At 34.1% G+C, this 25892-nt stretch overlaps 2 protein-coding genes across 4 annotated transcripts in view; one reads left to right on the top strand and one right to left on the bottom strand.

Annotated features, from left to right (window-relative positions):
• Positions 1 to 25892, top strand: part of MTCP1 (mature T cell proliferation 1) — an 86121-nt gene that overhangs the window by 37018 nt on the left and 23211 nt on the right. The gene's annotated exons all lie outside the window — the stretch shown is intronic.
• The window catches only part of BRCC3 (BRCA1/BRCA2-containing complex subunit 3), a 53043-nt gene that overhangs the window by 9849 nt on the left and 17302 nt on the right, over positions 1 to 25892 (bottom strand). For 2 of the 3 annotated variants that reach the window (XM_010967091.3, XM_045504391.2), the window contains 2 exons: positions 25127 to 25182; positions 4324 to 4398 (listed from right to left, as the gene is read on the bottom strand). In XM_010967091.3, the coding sequence (XP_010965393.1) occupies positions 4324 to 4398; positions 25127 to 25182 (131 nt within the window). The remainder of the gene's footprint in view (positions 1 to 4323; positions 4399 to 25126; positions 25183 to 25892) is intronic. The other variant, XM_010967092.3, reaches the window with a different exon arrangement.

The following is a 25892-nucleotide window of genomic DNA, read 5'->3' as shown; positions in this document are numbered from 1 at the left end:
TTGTTTTTTTTTTTCAAGATTCAGGCCAGTTGTAGTACAGAATGTGCCACATTTTGGATTTGTTTGATTATTTTCTCATTATTACACCCAGGTTTGGCAAGAGTACTACATAGGGTTTGTTGTACATAGGTGTTGTTGCATATATGAAGTTTTAAAAACTCATTCTTATAGAAAATCTTACTAAATACATAAACAAAAATATAAAGCATGAGGTTAAAAAAAGAAACATTCTAGCTTGGTTTAAAATCAAATTTCCACTTTCCTTTCTTTTTCCTTGTGCTTAAGAAATGAGTACAATCAGAGGGGAGGGTATAGCTCATTGGTAGAGTGCATGATTAGCATGCACGAGATCGTGGGTTTGATCCCCAGTACCTCCATTAAATAAATAATAATAAACCTAATTACCTCCCCCCACAAAATAAAACAAAAACAGAAATGAGTACAGTATTCATATTTGTACCCATATATTTGCTGGCATTCTGTCACCTGTGTATGCATTGTATTTTAACAAAAAATATCTGAAGGCCAAAGCTTTTCTCTTCCTTTATTTTTCCCAAAACATGTATTCCAGTCCTCTTATGTCTTATTACCACAAAGTAAATTATATTTAAAGAAGGGGAGGGGGAATCAGTATTGGAAATATTTAAGGGATGAATTGGATAGGGAAAATCAGCATTGGAAATTAAGAGAAAAAGGCAATTACTAGCTTAGGTGGCCTCTGGAGAAATTATTACTATATAACCTCAGACTGCACACCAGCTATTAAGTTGACTAAATGTCTTTATTTTTATTGATTTTGCCCTTTATATCTCTAAATAAGAAACAACAAAGAGATTTTGATTACCTTTTTAAAAAAATATTGACATAATAGATACTTATAAGCACACTCCACTCAACATCAGAATGCATATCCTTTTCAAATGCACACAGAAAATTAACTTATACAGACCATATTCTGGGTCATAAAACATTCTCAATGTACGGCATATGGAACATAGTCAATAGTACTGTAATAACTCTGTATGGTGACAGATGTAACTTGACTTATTGTGGTGATCATTTTGTAAGGTATAGAATTATCAAATCACTACGATGTGCACCTGGAACTAACATAGTGTGGTAGAACAATTATATATAATTTTAAAAATTAAATATAAAATATGTGTAAACAAAACATTCTTAATAATTTTAATAGGATTCAAGTCACAAAAAGTATTTTTTCTGACCACAATGGAATTAAATTAAAAATCAATAACAGATATCATGAAAACCCCACAGTATTTAGAAACTAAATAACATACTTTCAGATAACTTGTAGATCAATGAAGAGTTCAAAAGGAAAATTAGAAGAGTATTCTGAACTGAATAAAAATGAAAACACATACCAAAATTTGTGGGATACAACTAAAGCAGTACTTAGAGAAGGAAATTATATAATAGGAAAGAAGATAGGTCTCAAATAAAGGAACTCAGATTCCATCCACCTTTTAAAAACTAGAAACAGAAGAACAAATGAAGCTCAAAGTAAGCAAAAGGAAAGAAATAACACAGATCAGAGTTGACATAAAAGCAACAGTAAACAGAAAAAAAGAAAACCAATGAAACCAAAGATAATTCTTTGAGATACTCAATAAAACTGTTACACCTCTAGCCAGATTTATCAGAAAAGAGACACAAATTACCAATATAGGGATGAGAGAGATGACATTACTATAGATTTTACAGATAATAGGTAAAGGATAAAAATATTATGAACAAATTTATGCCAATAAGTTCAACTACTTGGATAAAATTAATAAGTTCCTTGAAAAACACAAATTATCAAAGCTCATTCAAGAAGAAATAGATACCATGAATAGCCCTATACTATTAAATAAATCAAACTGGGAGGTAAAAAATGTTCCCACAAAGAAGTCTCCAGGCCCAAAAAGCTTGACTAGTGAATTCTACCAAGTACTTAAGGAAGAAAGAATATCAATTGTACACAAACTCTCCAATTAAACTGAAAAGAAGGCTATACTATCCAACTCATTTTCTGAAGCCAACATTTCTCTGATACCAAAGCCAGAGAAAGACCTTACAAAAAAGAAAACCATAAACTAATATCCCTTATGTACATAGATGCAAAAATTATTAACAAATTTTTAGCAAAGCAAATCCAGCAAAACGGAAAATGAATAATTCATCTTTGTTGATGGGGTTTATTCCAGGAATGCATGGTTAGTTTAGTAATAAAAATCAATCACTGTAACTTATCAATGTTAACAGACTAAAAAAGAAAAAGAACTATATGATCATCTAAATAGACATAGAATGAGCATTTGATAAAATAAAACATATATTATTGATGAAAAAGGAAACTCTCAGCAAATAAGGAATAGAAGGAAACTTCTTCAAAGTGATAAGAGAATCTATGAAAAATCTTCAGGTAACATCATACTTAATGGTGAAAGTTTGAATGTTTTCTCCAAAGATCAGGAACAAGGCTAGCATGACTGCTCTCACTGTCATGAAATTGTATTCAACAGTTTATTAGAGGTTTCAGTGAGTGCTGTAAGGTGAGAAAAATAAACATAAGCATCCAGACTGGAAAGAAAGAAGTAACACTGCCTTTATTCACAGATGATGATCTATATAGATAACCCAATGGACTCTTCAAAAAACCTAGTAAAATTAACAAGTGAATCTAGCAAAGTTGTAGGATACAAGCTCAATATACAAAATCAAACGTGTTTTTGTATAGTAGCAGTGGAAATAGTAGTAGGAAACTGAAATTAAAACAACAGTATTTACAACAGGATAAAAATATGAAATGTTTCAGGATAAGTCTGACAAAGGATATGCAAGACCTGTATACTGAAAACTACAAACCATTGTGGAGAGAATTAAAGACCTAAATAAATGGAGAGATATACCATGTTCATGGAATGGAAGACTCAATATCATTGAGATGTCAGTTTTCCTCAAAATGATCCATAGAGTCTATAATCCCAATCAAAAATCCCAGCAGGCTGTTTTGGAAAACAGCCTAGTAATTTCTTAGAAAGTTAAATACACCTACCATATGATTCAGCCAGTCTGTTGATAGATATTTCCCCAGGGGAAGAGAGAGCGTATATCCATATAAAGACTTGTACACAAATGTTCAAAGCAGCTTTATTTGTAATAGACAAAAACTGCAAGTAACTCCAAACATCTATCAACAGGTGAATGGATAAACAAATTGTGCTAATATTTAGACCATTTAATACTATTCTGTAATAAAAATAATGAACTATTGATACATGCTATAACATGGATGCATCTCAAAATAATTCTGTTGTATGAAATACAACATACTCTACTCTATATTCTACACAACATATTCTATGATTTTATATACTTCTTGGACCAGAGTAAAGGGATTTTTCCTACTATAAGGGATATTATTAGGGAAACTGGTGAAATTAGAATACCATCTACAGATTAGATACAGTATTATATGAATTTTAATGTCCTGATATTGAATGTTATATAAGAGAATGTCATTTTTTTCTTTAGGAAATATCCACTGAATTGTTCAGGAAAAATTATCTATAGGTATAAAGAAAAAAATTATAATGAAAATAAGATAAAATTCTGATATTTGGGGAATTTGGGTGAAGGGTACACAGGAATCCTTTGTACTGTTCTTGCAACTTTTCTGTAAATCTGAAATTATTTCAAAACAGAATATAATAAAACATTAAAAGTCATAACTAAAAGAATCAAAACACTAAGGACAATTTCTAAAACTGAAAAACAGGTAACAGAAAATTAGTGTAATAAATGGCAGGAGAGGTAAAAAGAAATTAAAAGTATGGCAAAAAGAAAGCATAAAAAATGGCAGGAATACTGCCACATATATCAGCAATGATAATAAAATGAATGTATTACACTCACCTATTAATAGACAGATGTTCTGATTGTTTAAAACCAAATAACTCAAGATCTTGCTATATTCTACTTAAAAGAGATATACCTGAAATAAAACAACTGAGGGAGGTTGAGAATAAAGGGACAGGAAAAGTTATAACAGGAAAAGGATACTAACAAGAACTACAACATGCAACAAACAGGCAGTGGCAGAGATTGCTAGCTGCCCTAACCCAAATGTCCTTGGTAACAGAATGCCAATCTTCAGCCAAGACAGAGCTATCTGACAGGCCTCCCTGATACCTTAAGTGTGGCCACGGAACTAAATTCTGCCAATGAGATGAAAATAGAATTGCTTTCTGGGGCTTCTGGGAAGGTCACTTATGAAAAATTGGCTGAGCTGGGACCAGCCATCTTTTGCCCTCCTACCTTTCCTCTTCCTTCTGGCCCTCAATGGAGATGTGCTGGCTGGAGCTCCAGAAGTCTCGTGGACCATGAGGGGACCTTAGGATGGAAATCATACACCAAGATGGTGAAGCAGAAGATAGGTGCTTAGACCCCTGATAATATCACAGAGGCCTGGAATATCTATCTCCAGACTTCTTCCCGAGAAAGAAAGAATCTTTCTTGTTTTAAACTAATTTTATTTATTATTTAATTTTTCCCTAGTATATGTAGTTGAATCTAATCCTAACAGAACAGTGATATTCTTTAGAAAGAAAGAATTCAAGACATACATAAATATATACATACATAAATAGGACAAAGAGAGCTATTTCATATTTTATAAAGGTAAAATAAAGCAGGACAATATAAAAGTCATGAATCTTTATGCACTAACAATACACCTTCAAAATTATAAAGCTAATCCTGACTAAAATACAGGAAGTGGACAAATTTAGTTATGATGGGAGGTTTATACATATCTCTCTCAGATATGTATAATCAAAACAACAAAGAATGAGGAAGGATATAAGCTTATTCTAACAAGGATATACAGGACTTGTGCTCAAGAAACAATACACATTTTTCAATTCATAAAACATTATAAAAATTTACCATGTTTTAAATAAGGGGTCAGCAAACTTTTTATACAAAGACGAAACAGTAAATGTTTTAAGCTGTGGGGGCCACAGGGTCTCTGTCACAACCACTAAGCTGTGCAAATGGGCATGGCTATGTTCCAATAAAACTTTGATTTCCAAAATAGGCACCAGGCCCATGTGGCCTACAAGCTGTAGTTTGTGGACCTCTGATCTAGGTAACAAAAGAAATATCAAAAAATTTATATAAAGATGATATCACACAGGCCACAGTTACCATAATATAGTGCTAAAAATGAACATAATAGCAAAAAATATGCCCCCGAAACCCAGCCCAGATATTCACATCTAAAATCTTTAAATGCACTTCTAAATAACTCTTGAGTTGAAGAGAAAAACAGAAAACACAAATGAATTGGAAGTAAAAAAAACAAACAAAAAACATTGGAACTACTATACAAAACCTATGGAATGGAGCCAAAGTGAAGAGGTACATTTGTGGCCTTAAATGTATTTATTTGAAAACAAAAGAGACAGAAAGTAAACTTAGTTTTCACCTGAAGAATTTAGAATAAGGATAACAGTAAGAACAACACAGCAACAATGCAACATACAGAAAACAGAAGGAAGAAATTAATAAAGAGAAAAGCAGAAATTTTTAAAAAAGAAGAAATCTGAGATACTCAGTTGATCAAGAGAACCTAAAGCTGGTCCTTTGAAAAGACCAACAAAATAGATAGACTTTGCCAATAAAATCAAGAAAAAAGAGAAAACACAAGTTAACAGTGTTAACAATGAAAAAGGGAACATACTTAAAGAAAGACAGACCACACAATCATCCACTCAAGAAGTATTTACTTAATGGCTACTATGTGACAGGCCCTGACACAATACCCACAGTCAATGATCTAGTGAGAGACCATAACAATAACTTTACAGTATACTTAAAATAAACGTCAAATAGCTAGGAATAAATTCAACAAAAGATGCTGAATCTATACTGAAATAAAGACAACAAGTAAAAAATATACAATAGTGGTTGCCAGTGGATGGAGGTAGGGGAAAGGAGAGTTGTTATTCAGTTATACTAGATGAGTAAGTTCTAGAGATTTGTTGTACAACATAGTGCCTATAGTTAACGACAAGGTATTGTGCATTTCAAAATGTGTTAAGAGAGTAGATCTCATGTTGTCTTCTTACCAGAAAAACAAAATTAAATGAAACAAAACAAAAACAATGAACACAAGGAAACTTTGGAGGTGTTGGATATGTCTATTACTTTGATTGTGGTGATAGTATGATGTCTATTTACATATGTCCAAATTCATCAAGTTGTATAAATTAAATATGTGCATTTCTTTGTATATCAATTATGCCTTAATAAAGCTGTTAAAAAACAAACAAAACAAGAAAAAATAGCACTGTGCAGCAAAAATAAGGTCCTAAAGATTAAAGTGATTAAGAAAAGACAACAGAACACTCAATGAGTGTCATAATTTTAATTGTTCATGATTATCTCTATTATTTTATGTGTGATGACATTCAAGCCCTATGTCTGATTTATATGTAAGTTCTAGATAATTTGTAACCCAAAGGAAGACAGAAGCAAAAATTTAAAAGCAGAGTGCAAATAAAACAAGGATAATAAGGCTCAGGAATTCAAACAGTACTTCTAGTAAGGACTGGTGATCCTGTCAGGGTCTTCTAAAGTTAAATAGATTCAGGATTTGACATTCTTCAAAGGAGACAGAGTGAGCATTGGCCTTGGTCTTGCCCAGCAACATGGTCTTGGATGAGCCACTTTACTTCTACAGACTCAAGTTTCTGAAAGACACTCAATGATCTTTTAAAGTACTTTATGCTTGGGGGAGGGTACAGCTTAGTGGTAGAGCACGTGCTTAGCATGCACAACGTCCTGGGTTCAATCCCCAGTACCTCTGTTAAAAATAAATAAATAAATTTAAGTACCTCCCCAAAGAAATATATATAGTTATATATACATTTACACTTTAGGCTCTAATGACTGATAATTCCATTCTTCTTCTTTTCTTCCATTATGATAGCGTTTCTCCTTTATAAGATTAGCACCATTTACTCAGTGTAAAATGAGAAATACATTCTAAAACTCTGGTAGAACTAACATGGAGAATAAGTTTCCAGCTAAAAACTTTCTCCTCAAGCAATGTACTCCCAAGTAGATTTTCCAGACCTCTAATCTTTACCATCTTACAAAAATAAAATTGTTCTTCATACTTGAAATGCTTCCCTTAAAGCATTCCAAAGTTCAGAGAAAATCAGTGCTCTGTACTTCAATTAACAATAATCATCTTTGCTGTGCAGAAGCTTGTAAGTTTCATTAGGTCCCATTTGTTTATTCTTGCTTTTATTTCTATTGCTTGGGTAGATTGCCCTAAGAGAGCATTTTTGAGATGTATGTGAGATAATGTTTTGCCTATGTTTTCTTCTAGGCGGTTTATTGTATCTTGTCTTATGTTTAAGTCTTTGATCCATTTTCAGTTGATTTTTCTGTATGGTGTAAGGGAGTGTTATAGCTTCATTGATTTACAAGCTTCTGCACAGCAAAGGAAACCATAAGCAAAAAAAAAAACAACCTACGGAATGCAAGAAAATTTTTGCAAATCATGAAACCAACAAAGGCTTGATCTCCAGAATATATAAGCAGCTCATATGACTTAATAAGAAAAAAACAAACAACCCAATCCAAAAATGGGCAGAAGACCTAAACAAGAAATTCTCCAAGGAAGAAATACAAATGATCAATAGGCACATGAAAAAATGCTCAATATCACTAATTATCAGAGAAATGCAAATCGAAACTACAATGAGGTATCACCTCACACCAGTCAGAATGGCCGTCATTCAAAAGTCCACAAATGACAAATGCTGGAAAGGCTGTGGAGAAAAGGGAACCCTCCTACACTGCTAGTGGGAATACGGTTTGGTACAGCCACTGTGGAAAACAGTATGGAGATTCCTCAAAAGACTAGGAATAGACTTACCATATGACCCAGGAATCCTGCTCCTGGGCATATATCCAGGAGGAACCCTACTTCAAAAAGACACCTGTACCCCCAAAGTTCATAGCAGCACTATTTACAACAGCCAAGACATGGAAACAGCCTAACTGTCCATCGACAGATGACTGGATAAAGAAGATGTGGTATATTGATACAATGGAATACTATTCAGCCATAAAAAATGACAACATAACACCATTTGCAGCAACATGGATGCTCCTGGAGAAGGTCATTCTAAGTGAAGATGGCCAGAAAGAGAAAGAAAAATACCATATGAGATCGCTCATATGTGGAATCTAAAAAATAAAAGCGAACATAAATACAAAACAGAAACAGACTCATAGGCATAGAATACAAACTTGTGGTTGCCAAGGAGGAGGAGGGTGGGAAGTGACAGACTGCGATTTCAAAATTTGTAGATACTGACAGGCATATGCAGAATAGATAAACAAGTTTATACTGTGTAGCACAGGGAAATATATACAAGATCCTGTGGTAGCTCACAGTGAAAAATAAATGTGACAATGAATATATGTATGTTCATGTATAACTGAAAAATTGTGCTCTACACTGGGATTTGACACAACATTGTAAAGTGACTATAACTCAATTAAAATATAAAAAAACAATAATCATCAATCATCCATAAAGAATAATGCCATCAACAAGAACATATAGTTACCTAGAGGAATTCATAAGCAGTTGCAGACATTTTCAGAAATGAAAACACCAGATGCAGTATCCCACTTGCATCCCTGCATTTGCTTTCCATCTAGTGAAATAGCTATTATCTTTTTCCCTTGCTGAAAGAACGGAGACTGAAAAACAGAGGGTCTCTCATCTTAATTCTGCTTCTGATGTTTTATTTATTTATGAGCTCTCATCTTGCATGTAATTTTTTTCAGGTTTCCTGAGGTATAACTGACAAAAATTGTATACAATTATAGTGTACAACTTGATGTTTTGATATACATATAAAACTGTGAAATAATCACAACAATCAAAACAATATATCCATCATATCATATACAGTTACCATTGAGGGGGGAGGGGTAAAAACACTTAAGATTTACCGTCTTACCAAATTTCAAATATTCAATACAGTATTGTTAACTATAGTCACATTGTTGTACATTAGATGTCCAGAATTTATTCATCCTGAATAACTAGAACTTTGTACCTTTTAACCATCATCTTCCCATTTTCCCTTCCCATTTTCCCCTCCCCTGAGCCCCTGGCAACTACCGTTCTACTGTCTGGTTCTATGAGTTTGATTATTTTAGATACATAAGTAGAATCATGCACTCTTTACCCTTCTGTGATTGGCTTATTTCATTTGGCACAATGTCCTCCACTTTCAAACATGTTGTAAATGGTAGGATTTCCTTCTTATTTAGGCTGAATAATATTTCATTGTGTGTGTGTGTGTGTGTGTGTGTACATCCCTGATGATTGATGATGTTGCCTTTTCATATACCTGTTGGCCATTTGTATGTTTTCTTTTGATAAATGTCTATTCAGTTCCCTTGCCCACTTTTTAATCAAGTTATTTGATGTTTTTTTGTTGTTGCTGTAATTGAGTTTCTTGTATATTTTAGATATTAATCCCTTATCAGATACATGGTTTGCAAATATTTTTTCCCATTCCATAGGTTGCCTTTTTACTTTGTTGATGTTTCCTGTGCTGGGGAGAAGCTTTTTAGTTTAATGCAATTCTACTTGTTTTCGTTTTTGTTGCCATATCAAAAAAAATTGCCAAAACCAATATCAAAAAGATTTTTCCCTATGTTTTCTTCTAGGAGTTTTATGGTTTCAGGTTTTACATATAAGTCTTTAATCCATTTTAGGTTGATTTTTTTTGTATAGGGTGTGAGTAAAGGGTCCAATTTCATTTTTCTGCAAGTGGAAATAAAGTTCTCCCAAAATCATTTATTGGTTTTATTGTGTACTGTTTGCACTCTTGTCGAAGATCAATTGACCATAGGTGGGTGGGTTTATTTCTGGGCTCTCTATTCCATACCACTGATCTATGTGTCTGTTTTTGTGCCAATACCATGCTGTTTTGATTACTGTAGCTTTATAGTATAGCTTGAAATTAGGGAGTGTGATTCCTCCAGCTCTGTTCTTCTTTCTCAAGATTGTTGCCACTATTTGGGGTCTTTTGTGTTTCCATACAAATATTAGGATTTTTTTTGAAGATTGTTCTTCCTATTTCTGTAAAAAAAAATACCATTGGGATTTTGATAGGGAATGCATTGACTTTTTACATCACTTTAGGTAGTATGAACATTTTAACAATTTTAATTCTAATCCATGAACACAGTATATTTTTCCATTTATCTATGTCTTCTTTAATTTCCTTCATGAGTGTTTTTACCATTTTCAGTGTGTGTGTATGTATGTATGTATATGTATGTATGTATGTGTGTATATATATGTGTGTGTATATATATATACATGTCTGACTTTGGTTAAATTTATTCCTAAGTATTTAATTTTTTTGTTGTTGCTATTGTGAATAGGATTGTTTTCTTAATCTCTTTTTTGGATAGTTCATTGTTTGTATATAGAAACACAACTAATTATTGTATGTTGACCTTGTATTCTTCAGCTTTACTAAATGTGTTTGTTAGTTCTAAAAAGCTTTTTTGTTGAGTCTTTAGGGTTATCTGCATATATGATCATGTCCTCTACAAACAGGTAAATTTTACTTCTGATTTGGATGCATTCTATTTCTTTTTCTTGTCTAACTTCTCTGGCTAAGACTTCCATTACTATGTTGAATAGGAGTGGCAAGGGTGGGAGTCTTTGCCTTGTATTGGATCTTAGAGGGAAAGCTTTCATTTCCCCTGATTATGAAGTTACTTGTGGATTTTTTATATATGACCTTCTTTGTGTTGAGGTAAGGTCCTTTTATACCTATTTTGTTGAGAGTTTTTATCATGCTTTTTCTGCATCAAGTAAGATGAACATGTGGTTTTTATCTTTCATTCCATTAATGTGGTATATCATAATGATTGATTGGCATATGTTGAAACATCATTATATCCCAGTGATAAATCCCACTTGTTCATGGTGTATAATCCTTTTAATATGCTGTTGAACTCAGTTTGCTAGTATTTTATTGAAGATTTTTGCCTCTCTGTTCATTGTGGTATCTTTGCCAGGCTTTTATTATCAGAGTGATGCTAGCCTCAAACAATGAGTTTGGAAGTATTCCCTCTTCTGAGTTTTGGAAGTGTTTAAGAAGGAATGGCATTAATCCTTCTTTAAATATTTGGTAGAATTCACCCATGAAGCCATCTGGTCCTGGGCTTTTCCTCCTAGTCCATCTTGCATATGTCACCCTTCATGTAATTTATAATGTATGCCAGTAGTTACTTCCCTTCTGGATATATCACAAAGATGAATGAGTATTGTTTTTTAAGTTATTTTTCATTATTATCTTTCTGCATGGTGGGAGGTTGGCCTTATCTGTATACACACAAAAGCTATAAGCTTTGGAAATGTTGCTGCATTTAGAGAAGGGAAGATTTTGTGCAATTGGAATAATTTTAAATTAACTAATGGCTCACAAGATCCCTAAGATGCTGGGAACATTCTACTTTTATCCCTTTGGATAAAGACAGGAGTATAAACTTCAAAAAGGATGTTTATTAATACAAGATATATAATTGATTATGTATATGATATTGCACTAATCCCTCAAAGTATAACCCACCATTATAAGTATTTAAATGTTAACTCTCTCACAGTATTGTGTGTCTTTGAGTTGTTCTCAGCTGAAAAAAATTATTGAATGTTCATTTATTCTTTCCATAATTAATTCATTCATTCATTGAATGTTCATTCTTTGCCTATGTTATATTTTCTGTGTTTCTGTCCAGGTTGCCCTCTTCCTTTCATGAATTCCTAGGTCCCTCAAATTTCCTATCACAATGTTTATTCCTTGTACTTTATAGTTCAATCTTGGGCAATACATTTGAGATTCTCTGTAAAAATAGGAACTACAGCTTTTAATTCTTTGATTTCTCTCTACCACTTCCTGTAGGAAATAAACTGCTCTAAATATCCTCTAACTATCTTTCTTAGTAAACAAAGGCCCTAATTTTTAGCTGGTACATTGCTTCTAAGCTAAAATACTTCTTAGTATCTCTTGCAACTAGTTGTTACCATATAACTGCTAGCCAATAAGACATTTATGAAAAGGTTATACGTACTACCAGGAAGATTCCTTAAAAGGAAGGTTTTTTTTTTTTTAAACAGCCTTCCATTTGCTGTTTAGAATATCATTGTATGTCTCAAACTTTAACATCCATCTTGGACTATTTGGAGACCCTGTAAATGCAGCAAGAAGATATAAGACACTTGTTTCCCTAATAACGCCATTTACTATCTACCCGTTTACTTTTTTACTGTGATGGAAAATGTAACTTTAACTTTGCTGAAGGCAGTATTTTTAGAGTTTTTGCTTGGTTCTCAACCAAATTTAATTAAAACTAATTCAACCTAATAAATTGTTATGAACATATTATGGACCTAAATAAAAACACCCTGATCTTTTGACTTTCATCTTAGAGCTATTAACATAGGGCTTAATCGAAGGACTATATCTGTGTATAAGACAGATACTATTCATATAATAATACAATGCTAGAACTAAAAAAATACAAAAAGGTTTTCAACTTTATTAGTGATCAACAAGATGAGAATTAAAGCCACAATGCAATACTACTATACACTCAACAGAATGGCGAAAATGAACAAAACAGACATTACTAAGTATTGGTAGAGATGTGGAGGAAGTAACTCTCCAATATTGCTGTTAGAAGTGAAAATCAGTAAGGACACTTTGGAAAACTGCTGGCTTTGTCTACTAGAGCTGAATACATACATATATACATATGTATTCCACTCCTATTATGTACCCAGCCTAAATATCGAACAAGTGTACATATGTTCACAACAAGAATATTCACAGCAGCACAATTTGTAAAAACCTCTTAAAAATTGAAACTATCTCTCAATGGTAGAATGAATAAACAATGGTATACTCACACAATGGAATATTACACAGCAATGAAAATTACTGAACTATTGCTTCATGTAACAACATGGATGAATCTCACAAACATAATGCTGATTGAAAGAAATTAGATCCAAGAGTACATGCTATATTGGCTCCATCTATATATGGTTCAAAAATAGGTGAAAGTAACAGAGTGTTTGACGTCAAGACAGTGACAAATCAGGATTCCAACTAAAGCATCTGGCTACAGAGCCATGTTCTTAATTATTATCCTACATTGTCTTTCTAGGAAAGAGAAAAAAATCCAATTCATTTTATAACTTAATAAAATATTCCTGATACCAAAACTAGACAAGAGAAGTCCAAGATAAGAACATTTTAGACTAATCTCACTTATGAACACAGATGTAACAGCCTTACACCAAATATTAGCTACTAGAATCTACTTTGTATTAAAAGAACCATACATCATAGTAGAGTAGGATTTATCTCAGGAATGCAACAACAGTTCACTGTTTAAAAAGCTTTGAATGTAAGTAATTACCTTTACTAACTTAATGGGAAAACAACCACATCATCATCTCAGGAAATGACAAACAGGCATTTGATAAAACTTAAACATTCATGATTAAAAACTCTCAGTAAACTAAAATTAGAAAATCCCTTAACTTAGTAAAGGAATTGAGGGTCTCTGCCACAAAATCATAACGAACTCATACTTAATGATGGGATGTCAGAAGTATCTCAATTAGAGTCAGAAAGACAATGATATTTGCCACCCAACTCTGCTATTCAATGTTTACAGGTCCATACTAATGAAATAAGAATACTCCTGGGAAAAAAGGATGGACACACACAAATACTGGAAAGAGTCAAACCTGTCATTTGCAGATGATATGATCATCTACCTAGAAAAATCCAACATAACCCAAGGACAAACTATTACTATTAAGAGTTCAGCAGTGTGGCTAGTGAGATCAACATAGAGTAATCCATAGCACTTCACAGCAAGAATAATCATCTAGAATTTATAACAGAAAAAGGAAAAATCCTATTTAGAACAAAAACTATGAATCTAATGAGAAATACTACAGTAGATATCTGTTGGTTTTGCTGCCACATATTCTCTCCTCCGAGAAATAGGACCTGTGAAAGTAAAATTACCAAAACCCACTTCTCCCTTAAGGTGAGGACCTAACCTTGGATTAGCTTTCTAGTTTGTTCCCCCTGAAAATCTGATGAAGATGGACTGTCAGCTGTGAGACAGGTGGGCCTGCTCTTGGTCAAATGCCCCAGGTGGTACCCTGTATCTGGTCTGGGAGGGCAGAGAGTCAACGTAAACACCTGCTAGAAGCCACAGCTCAGGGCTGCCTGCCGAGTGCACTGCATCTCTTGTTCCTGGGCCCTGGCCCTGGCTGGGACCAAGGCTATGCACAGGACAGAGTGGTCCCTAATTTGGGACATGGGCCTCTAAGCCACAGTGGCTCCTGCTCCCTCCCACCGCCACCCAGCATGCTCTCATTTCTTCATACCTGGGCTGTTCACTGGGGGCCAGAAAAGAGCCTAGACTGCTGTGAGTATGCTTGCTGATGCCAGCCTGCCGACAGACTAGGTTTCTTGTTCTGCATCCTGCAAACCCGAGTATATACAGGTGCCAGGATGGCCTATTTCAGTTTCATGAGTGTGAAACATCTACCTGATCCAGAAACCACTGCTGCTGATTGAGCAGAGTGAATGCTGCAACATGCCAACTGAAGAAAATGTCAATATATTTCTGAAGATTAAAATGAGATAAATGAAGGGAGGGACATATACCACATTCATGGATGGGAAGAGTGGAGTATAAATGCCCTACTAAGTCCAAAGCCTGGAACAGTTTGCATTTCTGAGTCTTTTCCTCTAAAACTTTCATGGTCTTATGTTTTCTATTTGGACCTATGCCTTTTAATTTTTATGTCTGGTATGAGGTTTAGACTGACATTTATTTTGTATATGGTAGTCTAACTGTTCTAAAACCATGTGTTGAAAATGCTATCCTTTATCCACTGAATAGCTTTTTCAGTTTTGTCAAAAATCAATTGGCCATCTTTGTGTGGGTCTATTTCTGAACTCTATTTCGTTCCATTAGTCTAGGTGTTTATCCCTTAACTACCACCACACTGTCTTGATTATTGTCATTTCATAGTGTCTTAAAATTGGTTAGTATGATTCCTCCAACTTTATTCTTCCTTTTCAAAATTATTTAAGGTAGTCAAGTTTCTTTGCCTTTCTATATAAATTTTAGAATCAATTTGTCTATAGCTACAAAAAATCTTGCTGAAATTTTGATTGCTACTGCTCTAAATCTATAGATTAATTTGAGGAGAACTAAAATCTCTACTGTGTTGTCTTCCAATGAGTAAGTATGGTATATCTTTCCATTTAATTAGGTTTTCTCTGATTTCTTTCATCAACGTTCTGTGGTTTTCAGCATATAGATTTGATACTTTGATTAACTTACACCTAAGTGTTTCATTTTTTGTATTGTAAATAGTACAGTTAAAATTTTGTTTCCAATTTTATATAGATATATGATTGCTTTTGTGTGTTGATATTGTATCCAGTGACATCACTTAACTCATTTATTACTTCTTGGGATTTCTTTATAGACTCCTGGGGATTTTCTATGCAGACAACCATGTCTTATGCACATAGGGATCAATTTGTTTTTTTTCAATCTATATGCCTTTTATTTCTTGCTTTATTACACCAAGACTTCCAGCACAAAGTTAAATAGAAGTGGGGAGAGGGAACTTTTCAGCACCACACTCTACTTCTAGGAGTATTATGAATGATACACCTTTTGATCTACAGGTGTGATTCTGTTCATTTTTTTAAACTGAGGTAAAAATCAGAAAACATAAAATTCACCAAGTTAACCATTTTAAAGTGTGTGATTCAGTGACTTGTTGTACATTTACAATGTTGCACACCCATTACCGTTATCTAATTTCATATTTTCATCACCCCAAAGCCTATGCCTATTAAGCAGTCACTCCATGTTATGGTGTGAATTGTGTCCCTTCAAATTCGTATGTTGAATCCCTAACCCCCAGTACCTCAAAATGTGACTGTATTTGGAGACAGGGCCTCTAAAGAGGTGATTAAGGTAAAATAAGGTCATTAAGGCTGGGCCCAAATCTAATCTGACTGGTGCCCTTATACGGAAGGGGAAATTTGGACATACAAAGTGGCACCAGGGATGTGCATTTACAGAGGAAAGGCCATGTGAGGACACAATAGGAAGGTAGCCACCTGCAAGCTAGGAAGAGGCCTCAGAAGAAACCAATCTGCCAGCACCTTGATCTCTGACTTCTAGCCTCCAGAACTGTGGGATAATAAATTTTTGTTGTTTAAGCCACCCAGTTGGTGGTATTTTTTATAGCAGCCATAGCAAAGTCAACATTCCCAATTTACCTCTCTCCTCCAATTTCTGTCTCTACAGATTTGCCTGTTCTGGACATTTCATACCATATGTGGCCTTTTGCATCAGACTTCTTTAACTTAGTATTCAGGGTTATAGCATTTGTCAGTACTTCATTTCCTTTTATGACTGAATATTCCACTGTATAGCTACACTACATTTTGTTTATCCATTTATCAGTTGATGGACATTTGGGTTGTTTCCACTTTTTGTCTGTTATAGACAATGCTGCTGTGAGCATTCAAGTATAATTTTTTGTTCAAGTGCCTGTTTTCAGTTGTCCTTGGTATATACCTAGGAGTGGAATTATGTATCAATTTTTGAGGAATCATCAAACTTTCTCACAGCATCTGAACCATTCTAGGTTCCCACCTGCAATGGGTCAAAGTTCCATTTCTCCACGTCCTCAGCAACACATTATTTTTCTTAAAAGAAAAATTATAGCGATCCTAGTGGGTGAGAAGCAGTATCTCACGATGATTTTTATTTGCCTTTCCCTAAAAACTAATGCTGTTGGGCAGTTGCCTTTGTGCTTAGGGGCCATGTCTATGCAAGTCCTTTGCCCATCTTTGAAAATTGAGGTGAAATTCACATAACATAAAATTAACCAATTTAAAGTGAACAGTTCAGTAGGATTTACTACATTTACATTGTTGTGGGACCACAACCCCATCTAGTTCTAAAACATTTTCATTACCCCAGAATAAAACTGCATATCCATTAAAGCAGCTGCTCCCAAGCCTTCCCTCTGATCAACCCATGCCACCACCAATCTGCTTTCTGTCTCTATTCTGGATATTTCATATAAATGAAATCATACAATATGCAGCCTTTTGTGTTTGGCTTCTTTCACTCAGCATGTTTTCAAGACTCCTCCACATTGTAGCATGTTTCAATACTTCATTCATTTTGGCGGGGGGGGGGCGGTGATGTAGTTAGGTTTTTTTAATTCATTTTTAATGGAGGTCCTGGGGATTGAACCTAGGACCTCATACATGCTAGTCATGCACTCTACCACTGAGCTATACCCTCCCCGCTACTTCATTCATTTTTTATGAATGAGTAATAGTCCATTGAACAGATATACTAAATTTTGTTTATCCATTCATTAGTTGATAGACATTTGGGTTGTTTCCACCTTCTAGCTATTGTGAATAGTGCTGCTATGAATATTCACATATAAGTGTTTCAGTACCAAACTGTTTCCACAGCAGCCTCACCATTATACATTCCCTCCAGGAATGTCTAACAGTTCCAGTTTCTCTACATCTTTGCCAACAGTTGTTATTTTCCATTTTTTAAATTATGGTCAACTTAGTGAAGGTAAGGAATATCTTGTTATAGTTTTGATTTGCATTTTCCAAGTGACTAATGATATTGAGCATCTTTTCGTGTGCTTGTTGGCTATTTGTACATCTTTGGAGAAATGTCCATTCAAGTCCTTTGCTCATTTTTAAATTGAGTGTTTGTCATTTTGTTGCTGACTTGTAAGAGATCATTATATATTCTGAGTACTAGACCCATTCAGATAGAAGATTTGCAAATATTTTATCCTGTAGGTCATCGATTCACTTTCTTGATAATGTCCTCTGATGCACAAAAGACTTTAGTTGTTATACAATCCAATTTACCTGTTTTTGTTATTCATGCTTTTGGTGTCACATCTAAGATTCCATTACCAAATCCAATGTCATGAAGATTTATCCCTATGTTTTCTTCTAAGCATTTTATGGTTTTAGCTCTTTTATTTAGGTCATTAATGATCTATTTTGAGTTAATTTTTGTATACAGTGTATGTGGATAGCCAGTTGTCCCATCACCACTTGTTGAACAGACTCTTCTTCCCTCATTGAATGACATCAGCACTCTTCTTGAAAATCAATTGATCACAGATATGCAGGCTTACTTCTGGATTCTCAATTTTATTCCTTCGGTCTCTATGTCTCTACTTGTGCTAGGTCCACACTCTTTGGTTACTAAAGCTTTGTAGTAAGTTTTGAAAGCTGGAAATGTGATTCCTCTAACTGTGTTCTTTATATATATGTGTGTGTGTGTGTGTGTGTGTGTGTGTGTGTGTGTGTGTGTGTGTGTGTATAATTTTGGCTATTCAAGGCAACTTGCAATTTCATATGAATATTAGGATCATCTTTCCCATTTCTGTAAAACGGGGCATTGAAATTTCAATAAGGATTGTATTGAATCTGTTTATCTCTCTGGGAAGTACTGTCATCTGTGTCTTGCAATACATGAACATGAGATGTCTTTTAATTAGGTGTTCTTTACCTTTTTTCAGCAATATATTCTAGTTTTAACTTTTACAAGCCTTTCCCTTTCTTGGTTAAATTTTTTGCTAGATATTTTATTATTTTGGATGCTACTGTAAATGGATTTTTTAAATTTCCTTTTTAGATTGTTCATTGCTGGTGTGTAGAAATAAGATGATTTTTGTGCATTGATTTTGAACACTTCAACTTTGCTGAATTCATCTATTAACTCCAGTAGCTTTTTTCTACATATAGGATCATGTCATTTGCAAATACAGATAGTTTTACTTCTTACTTTCCAACTTGGATGCTTTTTCTTTTTTGCCTAATTGTTTAGGCTAGAACTACCAGTAAAATGTTGAATAACAGTGGTGAAAGTGGGCATCCTTGTCTTATTCCTGATCTTAGGGAGAAAGCTTCCAGTCTTTCACCACTGACTAAAATGTTAGCTGTGGGTTTTCATAAAAGCCCATAAATGTTGAGGAACGTTCCCTAGATTCCTTGTTTTCTGAGTGTTTTTATTATGAAAAGATGTTGGAATTTGTCAGATGTGTTTTGTGCATTGATTGAGATGATTGTATGGGTTTTCCCCCTTCATTCTATTAATGTGGAATATTAATTCATTCTCTTATGTTGAACTTCACTTGTATGCCAGGGATAAATGTCACTTGACCATGATGTATAAGCCTTTTAATGTGCTGTTGGATTCAGTTTGCTGGTATTTTGTTGAGGATTTTTGCATCTGTATTCATAAGGAATATTACTTTGTAATTTTGTGTGTGTGTGATATCTTTGTCTGGCTTTGGTATCAGATTAATGCTGGCCCCAAAGATGAGTTAGAAGTGTTCCCTTCTCTCCTGTTTTTTGAGACAGTTTGAGAAGGGTTGTGTTAATCCTTTAAATGTCTGGTCTTGGAGTTTTCTTTGTTGGGATTTTTTTGATCCAGTCTGTTTAATTTTCAGAGGTATTTTTAAGTTTTCTATTTGTTTTTGAGCCAGTTTTGGCAATCTGTGTGTTTCTAGGAGTTTGTCTATTTCATTTAGGTTATCTAATAATTGTTCAGTTTTACTTTATAATTCTTTATTTCTATAGTCATTAGTAATGTCCCAACTTTTACTTCAGATTTTAGTTACCTGGGCCTTCTCTCATCTTTTTCTTTGTCAATCTAGCTAGATATGTCAGTTTTGTTGATCTTTTCAAAAACTAACTTTTGATTTCTTTGATTCTATTGTTTTTCTATTCCCTATTTATTTTGTCTTGATTCTATTATTTTCTTCCTTCTGCTTCCTGCTTTGAATTTAGTCTGCACTTCTTTTTCTAGCTGCTTAAAGTGTAAACTTAGGTTACTAATTTGAGATATTTCTTTTTTAAAGTAGGCGTGTACAGGTATAGATTTCCCTCTGAGCACTGCTTTTGCTGAATCCCATAAACCTTGTATTTTCATTGCAATTAGTCTCAAAGTATTTTCTAATTTCTCCTGTGATTTCTTCTGTCTCCCACTGGTTGTTTAAGAGTGTGTTCTTTAATTTCCACATATTTGTGAATGCTCCAGACTGCTTTCTGTAACTGGTTTCATATTCCATTCCATTTTTTGCAGAAGATGTTTTGTACGATTTCAGTCTTCAAACATTTATTGAGACTTGTTTTGTGAACTAACATGTGGTTTATCGTGGAGAATGTTTTATGTGCACTTAAGAATGTGTATTCAGCTGCTGTTGGGTGAAGTCTGCATGTGTCTGTTAGGTGTAGTTTATAGTGTTGTTCAAGTATTCTATCTGTTTATTTCTTCTAATTGCTCTATCCTTTATTGAAACTGGGGTACTGAAGTCTCCCACTAGTATTGTTGAGCTGCCTACTTCTCCCTTCAATTCTGTCCACGTCTGTGATATATTTTGGGGTCCTTTTGTTAGGTATATGTATTGTTTATAACTGTTATATCTTCTTGTTGGATTGACACTTTTATCATCATACAATGTCCTCTTTTTTCTCTTATAACAATTTTTGTCTTAAAGACTATTTTTTTTCTGATATTAGTAAAGCCACTCCAGCTCTCTTTGATAACTATTTGCATGCAATATCTTTTTCCATTCTTTTACCTTCAACCTACTTTTGTCTTTGAATCTAAAGTGAGTCTTTTGTAGATGGGTTTTTTTTTTCTTTTATTCATTCTGCCAATCACTGCCTTTCAACTGGAAAGTTTACTTATGTTTATATTTCATATAATTACTGATAAGGAAAGACTTCTGCCATTTTGCTATTAGTTTCCTATATGTCTTATGTTATTTTTTGTTCCTCAATTCCTCCATTACTGCCTTTTGTATTAGAAAGGCATTTTCTAGTACACTATTTTGCTTTCTCTCTCTCTCCCTCTTTCTTTTACTATATATCCCTATTTTATTAATGGTTTTCCCTGGAAATTATAATTAAAATCTTAATTTATAACAGTTTAGTTGAAATCAATACTTAGTGTCAATCAAATACACAATGTTCCTAAGTAGCCACTCCCATCCTTTTATGTTATTATTACCCATTATATCTTTATAAAGTGTCTATCAACTTAGATTTGTAACTGTTGCTTTATGTAGTTGTCTTTTAAATCATATAGGAGAAAAAAAGAGGAGTTACAACTGAAAATACATTAATACTGACTTTTATATTTAATTATGTAGTTATCTTTCTGGTGTTATTTCTTGGTGTGGATTCAAGTTACCATCTAGTGTCCTTTTATTTCAGCCTGAAGGATTCCCTGCAGCATTTCTTGTAGGACAGGTCTACTAGTGAAAACACTCTCTCAGTTGCTGTTTACCTGGGAATGTCTTAATTTCTCCTTCATTTTTAAAAGATAGTTTTGCCAGATACAGAATTCTTGCTTGGTACTTTGTGTCTTAATCAGCACTTGAATATGTCAGCCCATTGCCTTTTGGCCTCCCTGGTTTTTGATGATAAATTGCCCCTCAATCTTATTGAAAATCCCTTGTATGTAATGAGTCACTTGTCTCTTATTGCTTTCAAGATTGTCTTTGGCTTCTGACACTGATTATAATGTCTTGATGTTGGTCTTCTTGAGTTTATCCTGTTTGGAGCTGAGATTCTTGACATGTATGGGTTCATGCGTTTCATCAAATTTCGGAAGTTTTTGACCATTATTTCTTTGTATACATTTTCTGCTCCTTTCACTCTTTCATCTTCTACTGGGAGTCCAATTATGAGTATATTGATAATGTTTAAGATGTCCCATAGGTCTCAGGCTCTGTTCATTTTTCTTCATTCTTTTTTCTTTCTGCTCCTCTGACTGGGTAATCTCAGTCCACCTATCTTGAAGTTTGGTGATTCTTTCTTTTATCTCCTCAAACCTGCTGTTGAACCTCTCTAGTGAATTTTTCACTTCCTTTACTGTACTTCTCAGTTCCTGAATTACTATTTGGTTCCCTTTTATAATTTCTCTTTATTGATATTCTCTATTAGATATTTTCTGTCATTCTCATGGTTTAGTTAGTGCTTTGTATATCATTTCCTTTAGGTTTCTGAGAATATTTTAAACAGTTGATTGACATTCTTTGTCTATAAGCCCCGTGTCTTGGCTTCCTCCAGGAATGTTTTCATTAAATTTCTTTTTCCTGCTTATGGCCCATAATTTTTCTTTGAATGCCAGGTTTTTGTTGCAGTTAAAAACTGGACATTTTGAATATTATAATGTGGTAACCATGTAAATCATGTTTTACCCCCTCTCTAGAGTTTGTTGTTGCTGCTTATTTTATTTTGTCTGTGTGTTTAGTGACTTTACTGAACTAATTTTTTATAGTCTATACTCTGTAACACGTGGCCACCGAGGTCTGTCCTCTTAGCTTAGTGGCAATCTAGTTAATTGACAGAGATTTGCTTAAATGCTGAGATTCTGGTGTTTTTTTTCCTTAAGTATTTGCCCAGTTGCTATAAAATATTGACTAGTTTCTAGAGTTCCAATAAAGTTGATTGTGACAGTTTTTGCCAGATTATTCACTGCTTTTGTGGAGGACTTTTAAAGTTTCCTGAGTCTTATTTATAGTCTATGGAAAATATTGTTGTTTTTGTTTTAGCAGGCAATTTACCTAGTTAACGTCAGGCTGAAATTTCTACAGTGGGCTGTGGTTACAATGTCAGTTTAAGATCTTTCCTGCATGTGTGCCACCCAGACCTATGTGGTGGTCTGCTGGGATACAAAAGAAAATAAGAGCAGAGAATGTCCCAGAGCTGAAATACCAGTTCTGTCTGATTGAAAGCAACCAGCAGTTTGACTCATAGAATATCCACACTCTAGATCTATCATAGAAAATTTCACAACATCAAAAATAGAGAAATTCCTAAAAGCTGGCAGAAAGAAAGAAAAAAGTCCCCTACAAAACAGCAAGAATTAGACTGGTAAAAGATTTTTCATCAGTATCACTGGATGTTTTAAAAACAATGATACAATGCCTTTAAAGTTCTGACAGGGAAAATGTTGATTTGGAACTCTTTATCCACTAGGGTTATTAATGAAGAATAAAATATTTTTAGGCAAGCACAGACCCAGAATGTTTAATGTAAATGCACACCTTTCTTAGGAAGTTACTAGAGGGCCTTTAACAGCAAAATGACAGAAAAATGACATGCAATCCAGACAACGATGGATCCAACCCAGGAGAATAATAAAGGAAAGTCCCAGGATGTCAGCTGAGACCTGAGTAGTGTAGGAAGATGGAAGGCTTTAGGGAGTGATCCTAGGAAAAGAAAGGACCCCCAAGATTTGTATATTACTCCTAAGAATTTGGAACTCAGGGAGGTGATGATAAAGGCAGAAAACTAAGGGAGAAAAAAACCACTCAAAAACCCATGAAAAAGCAAGAAGCTATACAAGAAAGGAAATGGAACCATAGTATACTACTTTACCCTGCTCAGTTGTATATGGAATAATATTTACAAAATTGTAACAGTATAAACACTTTTCTATTCTTAGAATCAACTAGTAGACAAAGCACAGAAAATGCAATTGTGGTTATGACACAGAAACAGATTATGACACAGAAACAGATTTTTGCAGCTGTGAAAATATAGAGGTTAATGGTAAAACTGCAAGTAACAGTAGGAAGCCAAAAGATACTGTCTGTTGTTTGTTGTTGACAAAGAAGGGGCAAATTCCATTTTAAAGACCAGAAAACTAACAACAAAAGAACAAAAAGTAGTAATATAACTAAACCGGGGAGAATGGAGATGGGGCAGTGTAAGTGACCTAACTCATTTGTGAGAGCAAGATAACATAAGAAGAAGAAATAATATCTAACCTTAGTAAATCAAGAAAGAATATCCAAACTATATTGCTTAGAGATATCAGAGTAAACTTCAGAAGAACTAAAAACAAAATTAGGAGAAAGGGGTTCCTCCTGAGTAGTGAGACTATATGTCATAAATTTTCATGTACCATTTGATATTTTTATGCATGTGCATCTATTAGTTTGATGAAATTTTGTAAAAATTAAGACTTTTGTATAGTTCAACATTCCAGAGCTATGTAAAGATACAATTAAGTCTCCACACACTCTGCTCCCTCATTCCCACCTCCTCTCTGCTAAGATGACCAATGTGTTTCCTTTCACATACTGTGTGTATTTACAAGCATCCTATACATACTATTCTTGTACCTTGCCTTTTTTATGTAACAATATGTCTTGGAGATATTTATGTATTAGTACTGAGCTTCTTCATATTTTTAATGGCTGCATATGATTCCATTATTTAGATGCATCATAATTTATTTAGTCAGTTCTGTACTGACAGGCATCTGTTATTTTCCCCAATTCTTTGCCATTTCAAACAATACTATCATAATAAATTGACAAATATTTTAAGAAAAAAATTTAAGGCATTCTTTGCTTCTGTCTCTCAATTAGATAATGAACTTGGCTTTCATATCTGCATCCTTAGCATACAGAAGCTATGGAATATGTTAATTTAGGTTGAATTGAATTTAAATGTGGAAACTAACCTATGCAAATATTTAAATAAGATACTGTAATTCTAAAATCAATTTTATGGCACAGCAAAGACAAGAGTATTATGGCTAGAAATTCATAATACTCTGCATACTCAGTCTTTGCTTTACAATTAAACAGAGAAAGGAAAAGTAACACTGCAGCTCAGTAAAGGAAAACTGGGACAGGGCTATGGTCAGGTAATTGCAATGAACAGACTGCTCACATGATCCTAGCTTTCTAGATAACCAATATTCAAGATGCTGAAGAGCTTCTAACTTCTCACAGAGATGTTAATGGGTATACGTAGACTACAGAATCCTTAGTATCTTACTAATGAGAGAAAGAAAATGGAACAAATCAATCGATTTCCTGGACTGGAAATTAACCCACCAATACATACATACTTACTCTGAGCTCTTTTGGGCCTGTATGGATTGAAAGCAAGTGTAGAGTACCCGTCCAGTCTACAAAATTAAAAAAAAAAAAGAAAGAAACAAAGAAACAAAGAGAATAAGGTCACACAGAGGATTAATACTGAAAAAGGTATAGCAATTTAGTAGACTCTAACCTAAAACTCAAAGGCCCCTCTGGGAATGGAAGTTTAAAAGAGATTCCAAAGATGGAACATGGCATAAACAAAGTCTGTGTAAGAAAGATCAAATACTCAGTCAACATCTGTTCACATGACAGCAGAGAACTGCTCACAGACTCAAGAACCAAGAAACTAAGAACCAGACCATTCACATTGCTTTGTTGGACACTGACAAAGTCCTTCAAAAACTATTTATAATGACAATAAATAAATTTATGATGACAAAGCCAAAGCATTTCAAATGAAGTATGAAGTTCGAGATACTGAACTTTAATGTTTCCAGAAAAGACTGATTTTGTGAACAATACTTATTATTAACATAGATTTTTGAGAATATAGCTAACATACTAAACAACAGGACACACTTGCTAAGTCATCAAAATTCACCCTCATTGTAAGATGACCAAATGAGTTATCATCCAAACCAGGACACTTCCAAAATGGAAAGGTGCTAATTGAATGGGAGCCTGGGACTGACAGAGGCAAGCTGGGATACGTGGCCAGGTTCTTCCTCACTCTCCTGGAGCCACACTGACTTCCCTGATGTCCCCCAGACATGCCACACTCACCTCACGGTCTTTT

Source organism: Camelus bactrianus, chromosome X (assembly GCF_048773025.1).
Source record: "Camelus bactrianus isolate YW-2024 breed Bactrian camel chromosome X, ASM4877302v1, whole genome shotgun sequence".
NCBI classification, from domain to species: Eukaryota; Metazoa; Chordata; class Mammalia; order Artiodactyla; family Camelidae; genus Camelus; species Camelus bactrianus.
This window is presented reverse-complemented; position numbering and strand designations above follow the sequence as displayed.